Genomic DNA, 18,761 nt, shown 5'->3' on the forward strand with positions numbered 1-18,761 from the left:
GAGAGTTTTTATTTAACCCACATTTTTGTTTCTCTTCGTTTCTTGCATATTCAATATTTTACTTCCTACAAGTCAGACCAATTGTTAGGATTAAAAAATAAACATAAACCAAAATTCTTAAATATCTATTGGACAGTTTGATATATAAATACTACTATTACTCATTTCGTCTGAATTCGATCTGAGTCCAATCTGAATAACCACTAACAATGATTGTTATTTTTCTGCCAAAGAGAATATTTAGCGTGGACGGCTAGTGTATTTAGATGTTTGATATGCCACTCTAATTGTTTAATCTGAATTTGGCACGTACAATTTGATGATGGATTTAAGGCAAACTTTCATGTGAGGTCTGAAGTAGGAAGAAAAACATAAAAAGATTGTAGTATTAGTTATAACTAGATAGTAGGCGATGCCTACATGAGAGGTGATGCGCGCCTAGAAAATAGCCCATGTGCTTAGATGACATGCCTCGTTGCCTAGACGAATGTATTTTTGTTTGTTTCACTGTGGTTGTTCAAAACATGTTGCCTAAATAATTTTTATCCTCTATTTTAGGCAAAATATCTCTTTATTTATACTTTGTCCAGAAAAAAATCTCTCTTTATTTATACAAGGATGAAATTTGGAGATTTTGGCCCACTTTTTTTTGATAAATTTATATTCTTAATATGTTGAATTCGTTGTTTAATTGACATTGTTACTTAATAGACATTGTTCTCACTAATGTATTTTTTAGATGTTTTAGAAAATAGTATACAAAAGTTAGTATTTAATTTTTGTTTAGAATTTTGCGCAATCCCATTATAATCGTCTATATAATGTAGGATGAAAAGTTTTTTTTTTTTTGTCAACTTGAAAAATATATTAATACCAAAAACAGGTGAAAACTGCAACTGAGCCAATACAAACCCAAGAAACAACTTACACAAAGGTCGTATACCAAAAATCCCCAACAAAGAGCTACAAAGTTAAAGATGATGCAATTTTCCTATACGATAAACTAAACGTTTGTGGAGAGAAGGGAAATGTATTAACCCTATATGCTAAATTATGTGGCAGAGAAAATACTATATTTATTATTATAAACTTAATGCGAAACGTACTTATACGAATCGATGGGTGAATGTACGGCATGGTTTTTATCCAATCATCTCACCCGCTTTCCATATTTCTGGATATGTCAATTATCCTTTTTAAATTGTTAAAATTTTATTAGTTTTTAATGGTTACAGAACATTCAACTTTAGAACGCGAGAAGATAAAATAGAATAGAAATGATAAAGTGGGGAAATATATTCCCGATAATAAAAACAGCAACATCTAGTTCATTACTCATACCACCTGTAGCATTAAATACTGTGTTATTCTAATCATCATTCGTTACTTTATGCTAAAATAGTTTTCAATTCTTGGTTTGCTTCGATGAAGACATTAAGCACGATGAGCTCTTCCTCCTCGGTATACATCTCACCTTCACGTTCGATCTTTCTTCCTTTTCCTCTTGATCCTTCACCTCCTTAGCCATATCCACAACCTTTGATCTGTTCAAATATTAAAAGTTTAGTCACACTTTGATTATTTTAATCGTTGTTAACTTCTTATATAGCTATATTTGACCTACTAACCTTTCCTCGTTGAACGAGTTGGATCGTCTCAACGTGGGTTGTGCCGTGACTCGTTCATGACTCACTGACTCAACGATGCTGCCGCTGAAATACTCTTTCTCCTCCGCCTGAGGATTCCCGAACCTCGGATTCTCCGACATGAACCTTATCATCTCACGTTCGTCTTCCACGACAGCCTTCTTCACAACGTTCTTGCACATGACACCTTTTCGAAGACTCTCTTCCTTTGGTCTCGAGTTCATCAGACTCGGAGCGTAGTGCTTGGCTATGTGCCCGCACGAGATCATCTGGAGCCAAATCGACCCGCGAACCGATCCGGGACACACCGGGTCACCGTCCTCGACCCGCTCGGCGGAACGAGTCAACTCGGACGAGTCAGACCGGACCGGCAGGCTCTCCTCCGTCTTGACCAAGTTAGATTTTTTCTCGGTGAATTCGATTGTCTCCGTGTAGATTCCACGAGAGCAGCGAGACTGCGGCGTTGTGGAGGATGTGTAGCTGGTTTTCTCTTCGGAAAGTCCGTACTCTCCGTCTTCTTCTTCTTCATCTTCTCCGACGTAGAGCTCTGAGTCGTCGAACGACGTCGTTCTGTTTTGAAGTTTTGGTTTTAACCTGAGAAGTCGACTTTTTGGCGCTTCTTGATTTGGACCAGACAGTGTTCTCTTCACATGTGTCTCTTCAACATTCTCTACAAAAAAAAAAAATTACAAATTTAACAAAATTAAAAAATTAAAAAATACTCAATTTTGCAAAAAGACTATTATGATGAACTCACCGGAGATCTCAGACCCTTTCAACACATACTCACCACAGTTCGACGGATAAATCACATCGTTTTCAGCTAAATCATTCCACACGAATCCATTTCTATAGCTCCTGATGATAATATCGAAATAAAATGTATAAATATTTCGCCTTTGGTTACAGATTTTGCCTCGGTTTTAAAGCAAGCGTTACCTTTTGCATGACCAAGCGTATAGTGATGGCATGTTCTTCCCTCTCAAAACAGTAAGCCTGTTCATCACATCTTCAATGAAACACAAACACAAAAAAATTGAGCTACTAAACTGTGATCACATAACCAATGATGAACATAAACAAAAAGATATCGACGCTTAAGAAGCATAAACAGAGTTAAAATGATATTTTTATATACCTCTTAACCGGAGATGCTGGTTAACCGGAGTAATGACTTCGATGAAGTGAGGGTGTTCGAGGTGGCCATTTCTAGTGAGATAATAAACGACTTGGACTCTTCTGAAGATTGGTCTCTTTGTCTTGGCCTCCTCTTCTTCATCATCTTGCTGAAGATTTAAAGACCTTATTAGCCTCTCTGGACTTTTGTTGCTCTCTCTGCCTCTTCTTCTTGCAGCTTCCATCTTTTGTGTCTATGTCCGGACAGGAGATGAGAATTATTAACACACAGACTGTTCTTTATAAAGAAAAATGTATGTGTGAATTGGCTTCTCTCTGATAGAGCAGAATTGGCATTAGAGATGAATACAACCATACCTGACAACGACTTGGCTTTACTACCTGATGGTACATTGGTATAACCCGGTCCAGTCCAAATTTATCCACCTGTGATTTTATCTGAAACAAAACCAAAACAGAATTCCTCAAAAAATTAATAAAAAAACAAGCAATAAAAAAATATTTATTTGTATAAAACAAATCAATACGGGTTGGTCTTACATGGGCTAAATACCGTGCCTAGTCCTAATCTTAAAAGGTTAAACCCGGTTTGGTCTTAGTAAAACTAGACAAGTTTGGTCACTATGCTTTGGACTCACTGTCACCTAATATAACACTTTACGCATTATAAGATTTGGTTGAGTAATGTCTCTTTAACGATATTCTTACATTGTCGAATGTTTAGTCTCATTAAATTTGTTTCATTGCCTAAATTAGGATAAAAAGATGCATGCTAAAAGTTGTTTCAGAGATGACGATGAGTCAAGATCAGTGTGCTTCAAATGGAAATTTGACTTTTAATGACTTCATTATATAATTAAAAATAAATAAAAGTTGTAATTCTCTTTTATTTTAACACCTCAAGTCTTTAAGATAAGAGAGTTCGAGAATCTAGGTAACTACAGAGGACACGTGAGGGTTCTATACTGCTTTTGTGAACTGTACTTCTCATTACATCCGTTAAAAACAGACCAGGATGACAGGTCAATACAAGGGTAAAATCATTTATGATGGATCTTGTAATCTATTTTTTCTTTCAAATTATTCTGACTATTTGAAAATTTTGTTAATTCAATAATCTTTTATATTATGTAAATGACGGTAATAAAGTAATAAACTAATAATGTAAACAATTAAAGTGAAATACGTTTATTATAAACTAATACACTTGGTGAATTTGGGGTGGTAAATGAAAATAGAGAACGTGGATGTGTTTTTTTCTCTAACCCTTTTTGTTCCTGAATATTTCCTCTAACCATTTTGCATGGACATAACAAAGTTCTCTGGGCGTGGAGTGGCCCATCTACTTAACTTCCTCACCAGCTACCAAACAAAAAAAACTGTCATTTTACGTCTGAATAATCTCATATGAATACATGTTGTGTTTATAGAGTAAACCATATAAATAAACATTTTTTAAAAAAAATATTGAATTACATTATTACTTTTGAAAATAATTGATGATCAATATTGATATAGAAAATGCAATATTTTGATAATTGCAGAATAAACATCGTTTTCTATAAAATAGAGAAAAATCTATATATATTTGAATATCACATGCAGTCTTTGGGCTTCAGAACGTTACATGTCAACATAATAATAAATTAAAACATTATATATATCACAAATTTCTCCATCTATCTATAACTCAATGATTCGAATGCATGTGAGTTTTTTTTTTTTGTGCTAAAGGGTTTGAATGCATGTGAGTTTTACTAGATTGAAGTTGCTGTAATATTTAAAATCTTTCATTCAATTCATACGTCTTTTTCGATTTGTATATATATAATAGATATTGATCTTAACAATGTAAGAGTATAGTTGAATAGTAAAGTGGCCTATTGTTTTAGCTGAACAGAAAGTTTCGACTTTTGTATTCGTAGTTGCAGCTACACAATGTAGGCAGGGTGGTTGGTATGACTTTGTTCAATTATTATCACCCGAAGGTCACAAATTATATTATCTGCATTTTTCACCTTCTATTATTAGAAACAGTTGAGCCGTCAAAAACCACAATAGAAATAGTTGAAAAATAGTAAAATACTAATAAAATTTCGTGGGCTTAGCTGCGTTGAACAAAAAGCCCAATATAGGCCTACTAAAGAAAAGGCCCATTGCTTATTATATATCACACACCATCGTTTCCGTTGGAAGCTCTTTCGAAACACTCTTCGAAGTCTCCGTCCCCTTCTCTCGAGATCAATCGAAAATGGCTGCCTCTAACTCCATTTTCACCATCTCTCCGTCGGGAAATGTTGCACGTATCTCTCTTAACCAGTCCTTATCGCCGCCGTTGAGTCTTCCACTCAACAGATCAAGCTCCGTCGCGCTGCGTCCCAAACCACGATCCAGCTCGCTAGTCTTATGCTCCACCGATGAATCAAAGATCACGGCGGAGAAAGAGATCCCAATAGAGCTCAGTAAGCTTACCATCTCATAACATTCTGATTACAAATCAAAAAATTTAATTAAAAAATAAATAAATAAAATTTGGCAGGGTACGAGGCTTTTCCGACAGTGATGGACATTAACCAGATACGTGAGATATTGCCTCACAGGTGAATAATTTTATTACACACTGTTTCTCCAAACTGAAGTTGTTTTGTTCTGATTCGATGTCTGGACTGGTTGTGTTATGTAGGTTCCCGTTTCTGTTAGTGGATAGAGTGATAGAGTACACACCTGGTGTATCTGCTGTAGCTATCAAAAACGTTACCATTAATGATAATTTCTTTCCTGGGCATTTTCCTGAGAGGCCCATTATGCCTGGAGTCCTCATGGTTGAGGTAAAATCTCATTGCAAGCTTCACTCCTTTTTTTGCTACTTGATCTTTAGAGATCTTGGCTTTGCTTAGGCTGGGTTAATAGAGAGTAAGATTAGCTTGTTTTGAAGGATACCCCTGGATCATACCTTTATATCAAGAGTTGCTCTATTACGACATAACTAAAGCCAGTAGCATCTATTCCAGCCAAAATACATGATGAGTCTCCTAATGATTTCATGCTACATAGATTTTCAGACATCTTGTACTTAAAAATTATTCAAAGCATTAAAATATACTTTCTCCGTTTCATAAAAAAATGCATGTTTTAGAGAAAAAATATATTTTTTCAATTTTTTCAATGCATATTAGCAACTATTAATGATTGATTGTGAACTTCAGAAAGATTAATTGTTATTACTGAATTTTTTATTGGTTTATAATGCGACAAATAGATAATCACAAAAAATTACAGATTTAATACTGAAATTTAATATATTTTATTAATGTGTGAATAATCTAAAACATAAATCATTTTGAGTCACAGAAAATTTATGTTTTGTTTCCACAGGCCATGGCTCAGGTGGGAGGTATAGTGATGCTACAACCAGAAGTGGGCGGATCTAAAAGCAACTTCTTCTTTGCTGGAATTAACAAAGTCAGATTCAGAAAGCCTGTGATTGCAGGTGATACTCTGGTGATGAGGATGACGCTTGTGAAGATGCAGAAGCGGTTTGGAATAGCGAAAATGGAAGGGAAAGCATACGTAGGAAACACTGTGGTATGCGAAGGAGAGTTCTTGATGGCTATGGGAAAAGAAGAGTAGTGATCATGTTCTCATGCCTTTTGCTTTTATCTCTTACCCCTTGTGTTCTACGAGTTATCACACACTTTATGTCTCATTCGAAAATATTATTTCCCTCAGAATTCAAACATATTAATTGAATTTTTTAACACAAAAGTATTCTTCATGTATTTTGAATTAAAAAAAATCGTTTTTAAGATTAAAATTTAAATTCATGATGAACTTAACATCATATACCTCTTTTTAACTTGAATTTTAATTTTCTTCATTTTCACAAAATATATCACGTTTCTTTTTATCTTACACATACAGTTCAGTCTCATTTACATTAGTCATCAAATTATTTACTTATCAAACTCTTAAATTTTACAGAAATACATATGTACAAAACGAAGCAACCAAGTAATAGTCAGAAGTAAATCATATTTACAGAAAGAAACAACTAAGTAATAAAATCATATGATAAAAATATTAGTTCTGTGTTGTTGACAAAAAAAAAAGAGAGAATAGTTTTGGCTTTTAGTTATGTTCTGAAATGAAACAGAAAAATATTATTTAAAAACGATACAAATCTGGATCTCAGACCTCACGTTTGTTAACGACTTTTAATTCAGCACGAGACACCAATATTTGGCTCGGCAATATATAATATAAGGCTTAAATAAGAAGTCAACCCTTATAAAAAGGTACTTATTCATGAAAACATAAAATGAAGCAAAGCTAAATGAAGCGGATCTCCTGACTGATCTCTTCTTCACTTGTACTCGAGAATCATATTGTTCTCTGGAGCAAGTCCAACACAAGCTCTGAGTATGTTCTCAAGCATTGCACGCTGCTTCGACAAAGCGTTCACAACTGGCGTGCCAGGTGGGACCTGCATTCATTAAAGTTGAGTGACTAATTTAAATAATGTTGCAAACATTCAGAAACGGCATTATGTTTTGCTTTGGTTCCCTTACCAATGGTGCCTTGGAGAGGTAACTCAGAAGAGTAGCCACTGGATGGAAAGAATGGAACTTTCCCTGCAAAGCAAATATTAAGATAAATTACTAATGCCTCGATGTGTTTCACACAAATGCAAACACAAACGAACTAGGAACATGACGAAATCATTGAGTTATTAATGATGTTGTAGACAATAGCAAACCTCATTGTCGGCCTTGAGCTCGATCCTGGTGGTGAGCTCGGCGAGAAGAACAAGGTCCAAAATAATGGGAGCAGCCAAGAGAGAGTCTTCACAAGTGTTGTGCATCACAATTGTGTTCTTCCCTCCCATGAAAATCTCTGACGTGTACTCGTCCATGGCTCTCTTGCTGTCTCCAACATATGGCACATACTACAATACCATCCAGTGTTACATTCTTTATGTATATATTCCAACTTATACGTTTTAAACGTTAATATATCTTAACTTTCTGTCATTTTAGAAACATTAGCCTATACTATCATATATATATAAGTAAAAAAAAGTTGTGTTGTTCTTGGAAATATGTTCTTATGGTACTTTGGATATTGTCATATACTCATATTAGATGAACTTGTTAAAAGGGTAAGTCAAACATATGATTAATAATTGTAAGTAAAATATAATTAATCACCTTAATGACGACAACATGGTCAGGGTGTTCACCGGAATCGAATAAAATACCATTGCTAGCAACCATGTCGTCGACCACATTGCTCTTAGAAATCTCCTTAGACCGGAATGTCTGCGGCGCCGACAAATTCATGCCATCGTTGTTTCCAAGGTGATTGTAGCTCACTATCGAGGTTGGCTATAGCATATTCGTACATATAAATGCAATTAGTTTCATTTTGTAACATTAGTATATATAAATGATAAATAAACTTTTATTAGTATGTACTTTGATTCCAGCGCCGACAAGGAAATCGACGAGGACAGATTTCATCTTGGTCTGACCACTCTTGAAGTCATCACCACCGATCAAGCTGTTTCTCTTGATTGCTAATTCAATAAGCCCTGTGATATATGTACATTTTTTATTTTAGTTAATGTGATTAACTATGGGAAAGTGATTATGGTTAATACTATCTATAGTTTATTTAATTACCGGGGACAAAAGTGTTTTGTGGGCTTCCATTGATGAAAGGAACGTTCTCAAGAACACAAGCAATGGCGTAGAGTGTAGAAGGAGAAATCTCAGCCTCATTCTTGTCCAAAGATGACATGAGATTCTCCGTCGTGTCGTTAAGACCAGCCACCACATTGCTGTATCTTTCTGTGTTGGCCGTCCATAGCACCACCACCTTGTCCACTTTGTTTTTCTCTTTGAAATCCCTGATTGTAAAATAATGAATTTTCTTTTAATTAGCGATCATGCTGTATTCATTTGGACAAACCGCACATATTAATGAAAATAATGACTAAAATTAATATGCAAATTGTAGACATAAGCCGTTATATTACCTGATGTCCTTGATGACTTGTTCTAGCTGTTCTTTCTTGGTGCCTTTGATCAAGTGGTTGGCACGGGATCCCTGGTTAGCTGCGATGAAATCTGGGTCGTAGATTCCAGGGAGGGGGACCATGTGTTCCATGAACGGACGCAGCTGCTTTTGGAGGTCGATGTCTAGGACCTTGGCTCGTCCCATAGCGTCTGCTAAGTTCATATCGCTTATGTCCCATCCCCCAAACACTATTTCTTCCGGATTAACCTATCATATTCAGAACCCGTTAGTAATTTTATTTGTTTCTCTCTCTCTTAGAATAAGTAGTACTATATTTATAAATTTTAAACATATTATTTTATTTTTCTTAAAAGCTAGTAAAATAACACTAATTTTTTGGTCGTGTAAAACATCACAAATATGTAAGTAAAATTTTTAAAAACAAAAGTATATTGTACCATGGGGAGAAGACTTTTGAAGGGAGCATAGATTTCTTCCCCATTAAATGATCCTACCCGGATAGAGGATGCTTGGGTTAATGACCCGAAATAATTAGCTTGTTGCACTTTCTCCTTCGTAGCCCAGGATATTCCCCTGCCACCAATTGATTTATTTATTTTTGTTATTTAAAAAATAAATCCCAACTTGTGCATAGAATAGAATAATATCCAGTTGCGGGAATATGAAATAATTTATTAATCCACTAGCGATAAGACACAAACAGAACTTTATTCCCATTTGAAACAGTAGTATTATAACTAAACAACAACAATTAATTTTGTCAGAGAATAATCAAGAATAAACAGTTTTACTCACTCGCGATTGGCGATAACACCAGCGGTAAGAGTAGAACCATTGTTTCCTCCCCAACCAACGAGCATCACTCTGCGATTATAGATTTAGACAAAACAAAAACATAGTTTATAAGCAATATAAGAAAAAATTAGTCAAAAAAAAAACAATATAAGAAAAAATATATGAACCCTATGATACAATTGTTAATATAATTATAAAAGAAGAACGAATATTAATATAAGAGCAAGAAGGTATTAGAGAAGAGGAAAAAACCCAAGTTTAGGAACATGAGTGTCGGTCTTAAACTCATATTTCACGGTTTTTGGCTTCACGGTCCATTGATACGCGCCGTTTTTGCTCTCATGAACAAGCTCAGTGGTTTGGTAGTCGTACACTGAATGAATCTCATTCTCCGTGTACTTCACTTTTGGAGATTCAACCTTGAAGCTTTCAATGAACATTTTTGCCTAATCTTTTTCTGAAGGAAACTTTGAGAACTGTTTTTGATGCTTCTGAAGGAGATGCTTCTGAATGCTTTGCGATTTGAGGACCAAACTCGCTTTTATAGACAAATGGACATTTAGTATTATTATTTCACCATAAATGTCAATATAGTTTTTTTCTCCCTTTTATTATCATTATGTTTTATAGAGTGTAAAAATGATTAATTCTTAAGACATTTTTAAAAATAAATTACTTAGAATGGAAACACTATAAAAGGAAACGAATCTTATTTGACTAGAAAATAATATAGTAAATTAAGATTTATTTTGTCTTAAATGACAAATCACAAGATATTTTCTATAATATTATTTGAAAAAGCACTATATGCGTTTATGTTAAAAAAAATTTTTGCTAACTTTTGGCGCTTATGTTAATTGTTACAATGGTTGATCAATCATAGAGTAACATTAATGAACTAAAGATAATATATGTAATTTTTTAGATTTTACTTTTTAATTCTTTTCAAATAGCATATATAAAAAAAAGAAAACATTTATTAAAGGAAACAATTAATTTTTTAAACAACTATATTTTTTACATAATATGATTCATAAAAAAAGCTCACAAAAATAAATTTCATATTAAAAATAATATTTATTTTAAAACAAATTTTCGGCATTTTAAAATGTTTATAATCAAAGAATCAGACTTTGGAAAATGTAGTTTACCTATTCTTGACATATATAGCAAGTTGACGAACAAAATCTAATAAATTTATATGATATATTCAGTGAGTATATATTGCGTATATCTTTTTGTTTGGTGTATTCAATGGTTTAACATTTGATTTTATCGAGTTTGTTTAAAACAACTTCCAAAATCGAGAATATAATAGAATACTCGCAATCAAAAGATCTTTGTTTCTTGTAAATTTTGGATTATGGCGAAGATATGATCTAGTTAACATTGTGTAAAATACTAAGGTCCAAACTTATATGGGCTTTTGTTGTTGCATCTTTGAAGCCCTTCTAACTTTCGGAAGATTATCAGGATCTACCGTGTACGCGCGCGGTGAACACACGTGCGAGTAGATAAAATGAAACGTGTTTATGGATTACGTTGACAGTTAGGTGAGTATTGCTGACAACTTAACTCGTCGAATATAATACTCAACTCCACGTAGACTTTTGACATTGAAAGGAAAAAATTACTCTCTCTCTTTTCTTTTTGTTCCTAAATCTATCAAACAAAGGTTTTTAAGTTTCATTAATTTTTCATAATAATAAATTTTTTGGATTCAGATTTTTGTTTTGTTTCATAGGTACCTAAACTAAAAGAGTTGGAAAAGAACCTAACAATTGTCGAGGAACAAAACTTAGAGTTATCCAAATCGAAACCATGATGTCACAAATTTGTTTCATATATGGACCCCGATGATATTCGCATCAGATTCTTACTTCTTACATCTGCTGCAAATGTAAACAAGATGTCACTTATTTATTACTAATATTATTTAGTAGGAAAGTGATCCGTATGCCCATGCTTACTCCATATGCCAAACATCATGCAGTTGTCTTCCATCTGATGTGTTTCTCCTCACAAACTATATTTTAATTTCAAAACTTTTCTGTGATTAAGAAGATACAGAGTTAAAAAGATGTTTAAAATGTTTGTGTTCACAATGTTATTGTTGCAAAGGAGACAGCACATGTTGTTGATCTGGCCTACTCAAAATTGCTTAGTTGAACGGTTATACGTTAGGTTAATTTCCCAATTTTAAGCTCTAACTGAAGAATAATTACATTTTCGGATATTCAAAAGAATACAAATTTGGCTTTGATTGGTAACATGTAGTACACTTGATTTAAGTTGACTTGAGCATATAAATCAAAAATGTTACCAATCATGAATTAGTTTTAAGATTTTGAAGTTGTGTTTGAGTTATAATTAATTATTATTGAGTTACAATTTTGACTTATAGCCTTTGTAAAAATGATAACTCAAATCTTAAATCTACATCAACCAAAATATCATGTATTAAGATTTAAGTTATTGAAAATTTTGGGTTTGTCAATTAACTACCCACTACCTTTTGAATATTAACAATTTTAACAATTTACAATACATATAAGCACTTAGCCCTACGTTTAGTTATATTATTTAATATAATAATAAAATATTATTTATATTTATGAATTTTATTTTTTCACTATTCTTATTAAAATATTATTTATATTTTAAAAAATAATATATACTGTAACTTATACATCAAAAATGTTACCAATCAATAATATTGATAAAATAGTAACTCATATTTTTACTGCGAACTCACTACATAAATCTACAGTTTATACCACATAGTTTTTACTGCAAACTACATCAAATCATACATTTTATTGTAACTCAACTCTAATACTACATGTCACCAGTCGAAGCCTTTAAAATTCGCTAAAAGGAAAACATAAATACATGCGCAACAAAGATCTCGAGGGCTTTGACTTTGGTCTGGATTGAGACCCATGAAGTTCGAGGCACACATATAGTGTCATCTCCACTTGCTCCGACCAAGACAAAGACATTTCATCTATTGGCTGTGGCATAACCACTTCACTTTTAAAACCCATCACACGTTCCATCATTGGCCTATCCACAAGTCCGAATAATGTAAACATATAAACCATTTCAAGTATTCAAGGTCGAAACAATTTATGATCAGATTTATCTATCAAACCTCATAAACTATGTTTTCACCTATCGATCATAAAACGTGTTGATAAAAGCACCATTTCATTTTCACCTACCACGTCATTCTCAGGTATCCAAAGTAATTAATAATTACCCATATGTTTAATTTATAGGCATTTTTTACTCGTTGGATATTCTGAAAAATCAAGATATTCATATTCAATCTGCTTCCTTATGATAGTAATAACCCAAGATATTTCATTTCATGTACAGGAAAGTATTGTATTTGTTGTAAAGCCTTCTTTTCAATTTAATATATTTAGCCTTTAACCTTTAACAAGTTTTTTTGTGTGCTTTTGGTTTAATTAACAAAAAATGGACACCATGAGATTCCACTAACTCATGTGTATATAAGCATTAGCGAGTCCGTCCATTCACTTCAGCATCAACACACTTTGAATGCTCAATCACAGCTTCTCTTTATAGGTAAACTTCCACGCAACCGCAGAAATTAAGAAGATGAAAGAACGAGATTCAGAGAGTTTTGAATCTCTCTCTCAAGTTCTCCCAAACACTTCAAATTCGGCACGCATGATCCAGATGTCCATGGCCAACTCAGGTTCAGCTGCACCCGCACCTGCCGGTCAAGACCACCTTGACCGGTCAAAATGGCTGCTTGACTGCCCTGAACCACCAAGCCCGTGGCAAGAGCTTAAGACTCAAGTCAAAGAATCTTACCTAACCAAAGCCAAAAAGTTCAAATCACTTCGAAAACAGCCTCTCCCAAAACGAATCCTCTTTATCCTCCAAGCCGTTTTCCCAATCTTTGGTTGGTGCAGAAACTACAAACTCACCATGTTCAAGAACGACCTCATGGCTGGTTTAACTCTCGCTAGCCTCTGCATTCCTCAGGTATATATATATATTTATTTATATATAACATAAACAAAATAATAATCTTTTGATCCTCTTGGAGATCTTAATTAACTATTTTAATTCTTTTTCTTTTTCTATAGAGCATTGGTTATGCCACTCTTGCAAAGCTTGATCCTCAATATGGCCTATGTAAGTTTATATTTCAAATACAAGAAAAAATATCTCCTGAACAATATTTTCTGTGGGTGTTAATATTCTTGAACTATACACTTTTTTTTGTTCACAAAAACAAATAACTATACTTATATGTGGACCGTTACACATTTATAGATACAAGTGTGGTACCACCATTGATTTACGCATTGATGGGGACATCAAGAGAGATAGCAATCGGACCAGTGGCTGTAGTATCTCTCCTTGTATCCTCAATGTTGCAGAAACTAATCGATCCAGAAACAGATCCCTTGGGCTACAAGAAACTCGTCCTGACCACAACTTTCTTCGCTGGAATCTTCCAAGCTTCTTTCGGGATATTCAGATTAGGGTTTCTGGTGGATTTTCTGTCGCACGCAGCTATAGTAGGGTTCATGGGTGGTGCAGCTATTGTTATAGGACTCCAACAGCTTAAGGGTTTGCTTGGTATCACTAACTTCACTACGAACACTGACATTGTATCTGTTCTTCGAGCTGTCTGGCGATCTTGTCATCAACAATGGAGTCCTCACACTTTCATCCTCGGATGTTCTTTCCTCAGTTTTATCCTTATCACTCGCTTCATCGTAAGTAAATTTAAAGTTACGTTATATATAGCACTAAATCTTACTTTAATTATGGGTTTTGGATTTAACCAATTAGCAATAACTTCAAGTATTGTTGTTTATTGAGTTCATAACAAGTATGATGACATATACAATTTTATGATTCTATATTCAAATATGTATATTTTTGGTAATCAGCTATATTTAAATATTACTTTTTCACGTTTTGGAAATATAACATTTTCGTTATCTTTTACCAAACTCTTGTGTTTATTGATATTATTATCTAGAATTTTAGGTTCATTTCAAAGAAGCACACATGTAAATATATACTTAAATTTGAGTTCATTGTAATGTGGCTTCTATCAATAAAAATATTTAGCGGAGATTTCTAGAAATAGATAGCGATTATAAGTGAATTTAGCACTCAGTTTATTTTTATATATCAGGGGAAGAAGAACAAAAAGCTGTTTTGGCTACCAGCAATAGCTCCGTTGATTTCCGTCGTAGTGTCAACGTTGATGGTGTTTCTCACTAAAGCCGACGAGCATGGCGTGAAGACGGTGAAGCACATCAAAGGAGGTCTTAATCCCATCTCAATTAACGATCTTGAGTTTAATACTCCTCATCTTGGACATATCGCTAAAATCGGATTAATCGTTGCCATTGTTGCTTTAACCGTAAGTCATTAACCTTTCAGTAACAATTACTTATTTTCTAATACAAATTTGATTAACTAATTAATTTTGTTTCTATTTTTATCAGGAGGCCATTGCGGTGGGAAGGTCCTTCGCCGGAATTAAAGGGTATAGACTTGATGGAAACAAAGAAATGGTGGCCATTGGATTTATGAATGTTATTGGCTCCTTCACATCTTGTTATGCTGCTACTGGTAATTAATTAACTAATCTTTTCTAAACATAGAAATACCACTATCCTACTATGTACAATTGACTTATGGACCACTTTTTAAGTGGAACGTGAGGTACTACTCATAAAAGTCATTTTTGGTGGATGAATATAATTTGCATACGTATTGATTTCTAGACTCCCTAAAACTTATCAATTAAAATCTAAGATTTATTAGAAAATAACATTTTTAAAAAAACGTAAATAAATTATAGATACATGTAATGAATTTCTCTATTCAAGTTTGACGTTTTTCATATGCATGACATAATTATAACGACTCTTTTCCTTTTCATAATTTTGCTTTAATTAGGTTCTTTCTCTCGGACGGCGGTGAACTTCGCTGCCGGATGTGAGACGGCCATGTCGAACATTGTAATGGCGGTTACAGTTTTTGTAGCACTCGAGTGCTTAACGAGACTTCTCTACTATACTCCGATAGCGATCCTCGCGTCCATAATCCTCTCAGCACTTCCGGGATTAATTGACATTGATGAAGCTATTCACATTTGGAAAATCGATAAACTGGACTTTCTTGCTCTGATTGGAGCTTTCTTTGGCGTTTTATTCGGTTCTGTCGAGATCGGACTCCTCGTTGCGGTACTAATAAACATGAAGTTTAAAGCAAGCTAGATACCACTAAATAAAGTTATAGTAGTTCTTATTATATTTGTTAGAAAGAGTTTATTTGATTGTGCAGGTAGTTATTTCGTTCGCGAAGATCATACTCATATCTATTCGACCAGGGATTGAAACCTTAGGGAGAATGTCCGGGACCGACACTTTTGCAGATACTGATCAATATCCTATGTCGGTTAAGACTCCCGGAGTGTTGATTTTTCGTGTCAAGTCTGCCTTGTTGTGCTTTGCTAATGCTAGTTCCATTGAGGAAAGGTAATAAAATATAAATCTTTGGATACAAATTTTTTGATTTCAAATTTAAAAGGTTTTTGGAGTACATATATTCAACCATGCCATGCAAATATGCTTGCTTGTAGGATTATGGGATGGATAAGGCAGGAAGAAGAAGGTGATGAAAACACAAAGAGCAACGCTAAGAGAAATATCCTCTTTGTCGTCCTTGATATGTCAAGTAAGTTGACTTACATACAATAATGTAAAGTTATATTATACTATAACTTACCACATCTTTTAAACAATGATCGATATACACAATTTACTTGTTTTACCGACTATCGAAAGATGTCTCAAACCTTCTTTTTTTTCTTATTATATATCGAAAATAATTACAATAGGGAAATATTTTTTTTGTTCTAACATTACTCCTATTTATTAATTTATAGATTTAATAAACGTCGATACATCGGGGATTACTGCTTTGGTGGAGCTCCATAACAATCTAATCCAAAATGGTGTTGAGGTAAATTTTGTTCTTACAAAGTTATAATAATCCCATGTACTGTATAAAAAATAAAGACAAAAGTAAATATCATTTTGTTTGTGTTGCAGCTGGTGATCGTTAACCCTAAGTGGACAGTGATCCACAAGCTGAATCAAACAAAGTTCATCAGCAAAATCGGTGGCAAAGTTTATTTGACAATCGGAGAAGCTGTCGATGCTTGCTTTGGATTAAAAGTTTGAGATCTAATCAACATGCATGTTTTACGGAGTGTTGCATGTGAATTTTATGTGAGTTCAATTTAGTAACTTAAATGCGACGTGGCATGTGATGATGTATAATTATTAAGTACGTATGTGTAATGTAGAGTGCCTTGGTACGTAAGCTCGGTCGTGATTAAATAAAAGTCATGCAATCTGTAGTATGACGATCGATGCATGGGTCTGTGTAAAACAATGCATGCGATTTGGAAACAATGTATAAATATGTAAGTGTGAGTTCGAGAAATATATATTGGTAGTTGTAATGTACTAATGTTATCGTGTTAAATATGTCTAATTTTGTGTCTGCAAAGTCTTGATCCATCACTAATGTTTCGACGAAATTTCGTATTATATCTAGAAACGAATATGAATACAAAACACACATGTCTAAGTTCAATGTATCTTAATCCGTTGAACAAGACGTAATTAGTGGAGGGACTTTATAGGGTAAGTATTGATGTCACTTGGAAAATTCAAGAGAGGAGACGTTTATATTGGGATGGCTAATGATGTTCCCCAATTTAAAAGTCTAATGCACTTTTTGAGTTTTAATTATTGGAGTTAATGGGAGCTACTGTTTTAATCACGATCTTCTCCTGATTCCTCACGGCTTCAACAATATGCGTCTAGGTTCACTGAATCTGATTACGATTTGCCGAGGTCCATGTTTCCTCGTCCCTGTCTATTTAAAACTAGTAAAGTGTTAACTAGTAGTAGTATATGATCTGAATCACTAATTAACAATTCTAAAAACAAAAACCACTAACTAATACTTCATGTTGCGGTTGTGGTCCGGTGCATATTTATTTATTTATCCGGTCAATATATGTGTGTGTATTTATATTAACTAATATCTATGTTATGGATCTAAGATTCAGTTATGAGTCTCTTTACATATGTATAGTTAAGTAGAGGTCTTGCATCAAATTTACAGCTCAGAGGCTTTATGAAACTCTTTTTGTTTTGCTTTTACAATATAATTTCATCACGTTATTTAAAGATTGATATTGACCAATTTCCTCCAATGCGTTCAGCTACTATAATGGCGATGATTCTGAAAGGACGTATATCGATATTCACATTTACTTATAGATACATTTTCTTATATGTAGTAGTCTATGATACATTACTAGTTTACTACTGATACTGTTTCATAAAGATAGAAACTGAACTGAAACCCAATGAGGTATGTGACTAAAACCCCAAAAGTTCAAAGTGCTGTGGACTCTTAAAGCCCATATAATAATTTGGGCCATTTGCGGTCTAGACCAGCTAATGGGCATCTAGTCCGAAGCTAGCTCATTTCTTTGGTGTAATTCAACACTTACCATAATACCATAACTCTAAATTGGTGTAATTATATTGCCATTTCTCACCAGTACTACTTTTAAGAAACTAATTCTTTATTCTGTCAAGTAATAAAAGATTAAAGATCTCTCTATTTTATTAACCATTAAAGTAAAATCCAAAATCCAGTATATATCAGCTATTGTTTGACGTTAGATTCTTCTATAGAAAATAGACATTTAATTATTTTTTCATTAAGAACTTGAACTAAGTAAAAGAGGTAAAAAAGTGAAGATTACTTAACTTCTATACATAATAAAACTAAATTATCCAATAAGAATATAAGAAGTGATTAATTATCATCAAATTCATTTACTATTTTTCAAACAGATTCATTTTTTTTTACATCTACAGATTCATATACTAAATACAAATTCTACAATGTAAACTACAAAAACAACGGCCAATTAGCCAACTTGATCCGTTTTAGTAACAACTTGACTTAAAAAAATACAAATTCTACACTTAATTAGATAAAATAAAACAAAAGAAATTAATCATATTATTAATCTTCATAAAACAG

General features: G+C 33.5%; 4 protein-coding genes across 5 annotated transcripts; 2 read left to right on the top strand and 2 right to left on the bottom strand.

Annotated features, from left to right (window-relative positions):
* Positions 1–1,278: 1,278 nt before the first annotated feature.
* Positions 1,279–3,118, bottom strand: LOC106383106 (protein SOSEKI 2-like). Of its 2 annotated transcripts, none has more exons than XM_022698425.2 (5): positions 2,785–3,118; positions 2,586–2,655; positions 2,437–2,504; positions 1,629–2,316; positions 1,279–1,544 (listed from the first exon to the last, which is right to left on the bottom strand). In XM_022698425.2, exons 1-5 carry the CDS (start codon positions 3,005–3,007, stop codon positions 1,406–1,408), a joined length of 1,188 nt encoding a protein of 395 aa, XP_022554146.1. In that variant the 5' UTR covers positions 3,008–3,118; the 3' UTR covers positions 1,279–1,405. The 2 variants fall into 2 exon arrangements, with proteins under 2 accessions (XP_022554146.1, XP_013678678.1); XM_013823224.3 differs by having other exon boundaries at positions 2,404–2,504; positions 2,785–3,114.
* A 1,846-nt stretch (positions 3,119–4,964) lies between these two features.
* LOC106417761 (3-hydroxyacyl-[acyl-carrier-protein] dehydratase FabZ-like) lies at positions 4,965–6,548 on the top strand. The gene is made up of 4 exons (XM_048747672.1): positions 4,965–5,245; positions 5,323–5,383; positions 5,467–5,611; positions 6,159–6,548. The coding sequence occupies exons 1-4, from the start codon at positions 5,035–5,037 to the stop codon at positions 6,411–6,413; spliced, it is 672 nt and encodes a 223-aa protein (XP_048603629.1). The 5' UTR covers positions 4,965–5,034; the 3' UTR covers positions 6,414–6,548.
* Positions 6,549–6,923: 375 nt separating this feature from the next.
* Positions 6,924–10,147, bottom strand: LOC106383112 (probable inositol 3-phosphate synthase isozyme 3). The gene is made up of 10 exons (XM_013823235.3): positions 9,870–10,147; positions 9,618–9,686; positions 9,260–9,395; positions 8,821–9,068; positions 8,465–8,691; positions 8,258–8,373; positions 7,991–8,167; positions 7,540–7,728; positions 7,352–7,414; positions 6,924–7,266 (listed from the first exon to the last, which is right to left on the bottom strand). Exons 1-10 carry the CDS (start codon positions 10,055–10,057, stop codon positions 7,147–7,149), a joined length of 1,533 nt encoding a protein of 510 aa, XP_013678689.2. The 5' UTR covers positions 10,058–10,147; the 3' UTR covers positions 6,924–7,146.
* A 3,005-nt stretch (positions 10,148–13,152) lies between these two features.
* On the top strand, positions 13,153–17,162 carry LOC106418501 (sulfate transporter 2.1-like). Its single transcript, XM_013859223.3, has 10 exons — positions 13,153–13,637; positions 13,742–13,790; positions 13,932–14,380; positions 14,809–15,039; positions 15,125–15,251; positions 15,582–15,868; positions 15,969–16,162; positions 16,267–16,361; positions 16,573–16,649; positions 16,739–17,162. The coding sequence occupies exons 1-10, from the start codon at positions 13,245–13,247 to the stop codon at positions 16,868–16,870; spliced, it is 2,034 nt and encodes a 677-aa protein (XP_013714677.2). The 5' UTR covers positions 13,153–13,244; the 3' UTR covers positions 16,871–17,162.
* The last annotated feature ends 1,599 nt before the right edge of the window (positions 17,163–18,761 follow it).

This window comes from Brassica napus, chromosome A2, assembly GCF_020379485.1.
Source record: "Brassica napus cultivar Da-Ae chromosome A2, Da-Ae, whole genome shotgun sequence".
Lineage (NCBI taxonomy): Eukaryota > Viridiplantae > Streptophyta > Magnoliopsida > Brassicales > Brassicaceae > Brassica > Brassica napus.